Below are 4,477 nucleotides of genomic sequence, written 5' to 3' on the forward strand. Positions count from 1 at the left end.
ACCTAGTGTTTCTGTGATTCTGTGATTTTAACTCAACAAGGGGAAACAGATGCTCTCTGAGCATGAAGTTGGGACCCCTGATGACATGGCGGTACTCCAGTGATGCAGCTGGAGCGGGGATGGAGCTCTTTGAGCTCTCAGAGATTTTGAAGATACCTTCCCCATCCTGAAAGTCAGAATCTGACATGCAGATTTAGCAGGAAATATGAAAACAATAACAATTTATGCTCAATTAAAGCTTTTTTTTCCTCGACATTTGAGGTGTTCTGAGAAGGTTGCAGCTGTGCCCCAGCTTACATTTCAAAGAAGCCATTTCAAAGAACAACAGGAAAGAACCTCTGTTGCTTTTAAAAAGCAGAAAGAAAAGGTCAACTCTAAGTGTTTTCAGCACTTTTTTTTTTTTCCCAAAGTGCAAAAGTCATCAAAACTGGCCTGTTCCCCAGAAGGTTCTATCTAAGGAGGCTTTTGTTTCAATGGAAAACATTTCACCAAAAATTTCCCAGAAGGGGTTGGGAGAAGCCAAGAGGAGAGGGAAAGAAACAGGGATGGGTGAGGCCCCAGGAGATGCTCAGAGTCCTTGGGAGCTCAGAGGAGCCCGCAGCAGCCATGCAGCCCCCAGTAATCCCCATAAGACCTGCTGCCCACACGCTGAGTGTTTCACTCATTCCATCCAGCACGTGTTGGTCGCACTGTTCATGCAGGACAGCTTGGGGTGTCAGCTCTGAGCAGGAGGATCTGCTCACGTCCTGGTAATGAGAGGTTTGGAGAACAGGAGCCATAAGCCACACTTGCCATAGCCAAGGGGTGCACAGCAGATCTCCCGTGTGAGCACACTTGCCCCTTTTTGTCTCTTTAACTGTGATGAAATCTTCCCAGCAGCTTTAACCGTCTCCTTGGGCTCCTGCTGACCTTGTAGGCTGACTTTCTCCTCAGTCCAGTGACAAGCCCCCTTTGGTCCTCCCAGGGGAGGATCTCTCTCTCACTCTGCTGCCCTGTCACATTACAGATGACTCCCAGATCTTTCGTGTCCAAGTGCGCCAAGTGGAAGACTACCCCGTGGACATCTACTACCTGATGGACTTGTCCAACTCCATGAAGGACGACCTGAGGAACATCCAGAACCTGGGCACCAAGCTGGCCAGCGAGATGCGCAAGCTCACCAGCAACCTACGCATCGGCTTTGGGGCCTTTGTGGACAAGCCCATTTCCCCCTACATGTATATCTCTCCCCCGCAAGCCATCACGAACCCTTGCTATGAGTAAGTAAGTCCCAGGCTGAGGGAGTCCTGTAAGGGCCAGAAGTTAATGGAACATCACTGGAATGTGGCTAGAAATCCATGGCAATGAATTTCGGCAGAGTTGAGGGTCTGATTTTTGGGCAGGGTTTTGCTGCACTGCACGTTCTGCTGGCACAGGGAGGAAACTTTGAAGTATCATTGTCACTGAAAAGCTCTTAAGGGAATGAACAATTTTACACCATTTTTTTCAGAAACGATGTTGAAGCTCAAAGAAAGTGAATCCTCAAAATCCAAGTAGGACAGAGGCTGGGAGCTGACCTGAGCCCAGCGTCACTAGAACATGTGATTTAGTTTTTTAAAAGGTCCTTCACTAGCTTCTGGCTGTGTCCTCAGGATCTTGGTGTGGTTGGGTCCCTCCAGCACATCCCAGACAGGACCATGGGACGTGGGATGGTTGCGGGGTGGGGACAGGAGGTGGAAGAGCCCTGTGAGTCTTGTACCCTGACTGCCGTCCTCCTGCAGGATTGGGGAAACCTGCCTGCCCATGTTTGGCTACAAACACGTCCTGTCGCTCACGGATGAGGTGACCCGCTTCAACGAGGAGGTGCGGAAGCAGAGTGTCTCACGGAATCGCGATGCACCTGAGGGCGGCTTCGATGCCATCATCCAGGCCACCGTGTGCGACGTAAGGGGCAAGAAGGCCTGGCTGGGGCTGGGAGAGGATCATCACACTGGGCCTCGTGGGTTGGCAAGGACCACCCAACCCCACCAGGACAAAGCTGTAAGCTCTGTGGAGCTGCTGCAGGCCTGAGACCTGGTATATGTTCAACAGGGACATTTCTAGGCCAGTAGCCAAGGCAAGGGAAGAGCAGGACCCTTGCATGGTCCTGGGAGGAGCAGAGCAGGTGCTTGGGGACTGATGATGATCCCATGTCAGCCCTGCAGTAACCGGCCCAGAAGGGACATCTCCTGTGCCTGTGCCTTGATTTTGCTGGAGATGGGAGGGGTTGCATCCCTCAATCATTAACCACCTTGATTAACACTCTAGCAAATTAAAACTCTTTCACCTGTATGAACAGCCCATACACACCTGCCAGGCTCCGCAGCCCCCACAGCACTTCCCTGGGAGAGCAATTGCCCTTGGTTCCCTCTGCGGTGGCAGGTTGGTCCCTACGGCCAAGCCATGACCCAGGGTGGCAGCAAGGGCAGCAGCGGGTGCCGGCACGTAGGGTTGCCCTTGGCACACGCTGCTGCACAACTGGGAGCTGCCTTTTGCTGCAGGAGAAAATCGGCTGGAGGAATGACGCTTCCCACCTACTTGTGTTCACCACGGATGCCAAGACCCACATCGCACTGGACGGCAGGCTGGCTGGCATCGTGCAGCCCAATGATGCCCAGTGCCACATTGACAAGGATAATTTCTACTCTGCCTCCACTACGCTGGTAAATCCCAACCAATGTGTGGGATTGTGGACCCCAGAGCTCCTCTTGAGGGTCCCCATGGGATGGGAAAGGTGGTCCTGCTGTGGTTGGAGAGCATGATGGGGACCAGTGTGGTTGGGGGTATGTGTTGCTAGGGTATAGCCTCTACTTTTCCCCAGGACTATCCCTCTCTGGGCCTGATGACTGAGAAACTCTCACAGAAAAACATTAACTTGATCTTTGCTGTGACGGATACGGTTGTTGGTCTCTACCAGGTAAGAGCTGCTGTGCAAAGCCACCTTCCTGGGGGGCTGGTGGATCCCAAGGAGCACCCTTTGCAGCTGGCCATGGGTGGCTGGACATAGCTTGGTGAGCTTCTGTCCTACCAAAGCTCCTTGGGAAGCTCCTGCGTGGCTGAACAGGGTTTGTCCCAGCCATGGTACATTCACCCATCACGAGCAGACCATGCTTATGATATTTCTCCAGAACTACAGTGAGTTGATCCCAGGCACAACCGTGGGCACCTTGTCCAGAGACTCCAGTAATGTCCTACAGCTCATAGTGGACTCCTACGGGGTGAGTGTGCAGTGCGATGGCCCCACAACAGCTTTCTCCCTCCCAAAATAGCCACTGCTTCACACTGCAAACAGCCTACACAGATTTGGCAGCTCCCCAAGCCTTGAGCATCCTCCCTGGACCAGCTGTGAGCATCTGCCTCCACCCATGCGTGCGGGGACGCCGGGGAAGGGAGATCACTGCGTTCACCACCCACCCCTTCCCATCCTCAAAGGCATTTCGCCGTGGGGAAAGATGTAGCAGAGTCCTGAAAGAGACTTGGGGCACTTGGCTCCTTCCCCATGCGCAGGGGAGCATTGCCGCGGTGCTCGGGGGGACCCCTCCTGGGACTGAGCCGTGCCCAGCCCGTGCCGTCGTCTTCATCGCTCCTCTCTCCTCCCCTAGAAAATCCGCTCCAAGGTGGAGCTGGAGGTGCGCGACCTCCCCGAAGAGCTGTCCCTGGCCTTCAACGCCACGTGCCTCAACGACGAGGTCATCCCTGGGCTCAAGTCTTGCATGGGGCTCAAAATCGGGGACACGGTGAGGATCCTGTTCAGGGGCTCGGGTTTTTCCCCCCCCCAGCTATGTAGCAGCGCTGCCGGCTCGTCTGGTGCTCTCCACCAGCACTGTGCGCTTGCCCCACCAGCTCCGGGGTGACACCGACCCTGTGAACTTTGCAGTGGAGAGAGAGGTCCAGCTGGGTGGGTGCAAGGAGGAAAATGCTTTTTTTGAGTCTGCTGGATGCAAACCCCGCTAGCTCAGCCCGGGCTGCTGGCTGCAGTGCTTTGGGTTTAGCCTGGTTACTGTGGCAGGCCGGTGGCCCGGACCAAACCGTGCTGGGACAGCTTTGAAAAGCCCAAAGAGACCCGGTGGGTCCCATTTCTGGGCTCCTTAAGCCCGGGCACGGACTGCAGCGCGTTCCCCCGTGCCGCGCCGCTGGTACCGACACCCTCCGCCCTCCAGGTCAGCTTCAGCATCGAGGCCAAGGTGCGGGGGTGCCCGCGGGAGCGGCAGAAATCCTTCACCATCAAACCCGTGGGCTTCAAGGACAGCCTGACGGTGGTGGTGAACTTCGACTGCGACTGCTCCTGCGAGAGCCGGGCCGAGGCCAACAGCTCGTCCTGCAGCCAGGGCAACGGCACGCTGGAGTGCGGCGTGTGCCGCTGCAACCCCGGGCGCCTGGGCTCGCACTGCGAGTGCTCGGAGGAGGAGTACAACCCCTCGCAGCAGGACAACTGCAGCCCCCGGCCAGGCCAGCCCCT

At 55.7% G+C, this 4,477-nt stretch overlaps 1 protein-coding gene across 1 annotated transcript in view; it reads left to right on the top strand.

The window, feature by feature from the left end:
* Positions 1 to 1,011: 1,011 nt before the first annotated feature.
* Positions 1,012 to 4,477, top strand: part of ITGB3 (integrin, beta 3 (platelet glycoprotein IIIa, antigen CD61)) — an 8,719-nt gene continuing 5,253 nt past the window's right edge. Inside the window, exons 1-7 of the mRNA XM_010284635.1 lie at positions 1,012 to 1,259; positions 1,761 to 1,923; positions 2,520 to 2,681; positions 2,840 to 2,935; positions 3,147 to 3,236; positions 3,621 to 3,755; positions 4,179 to 4,475. Coding sequence (XP_010282937.1) covers positions 1,075 to 1,259; positions 1,761 to 1,923; positions 2,520 to 2,681; positions 2,840 to 2,935; positions 3,147 to 3,236; positions 3,621 to 3,755; positions 4,179 to 4,475 — 1,128 coding nt within the window. The 5' untranslated portion in view covers positions 1,012 to 1,074. The remainder of the gene's footprint in view (positions 1,260 to 1,760; positions 1,924 to 2,519; positions 2,682 to 2,839; positions 2,936 to 3,146; positions 3,237 to 3,620; positions 3,756 to 4,178; positions 4,476 to 4,477) is intronic.

Source organism: Phaethon lepturus, unplaced genomic scaffold (genome assembly GCF_000687285.1).
Source record: "Phaethon lepturus isolate BGI_N335 unplaced genomic scaffold, ASM68728v1 scaffold29893, whole genome shotgun sequence".
In the NCBI taxonomy this organism is placed as follows: Eukaryota; Metazoa; Chordata; class Aves; order Phaethontiformes; family Phaethontidae; genus Phaethon; species Phaethon lepturus.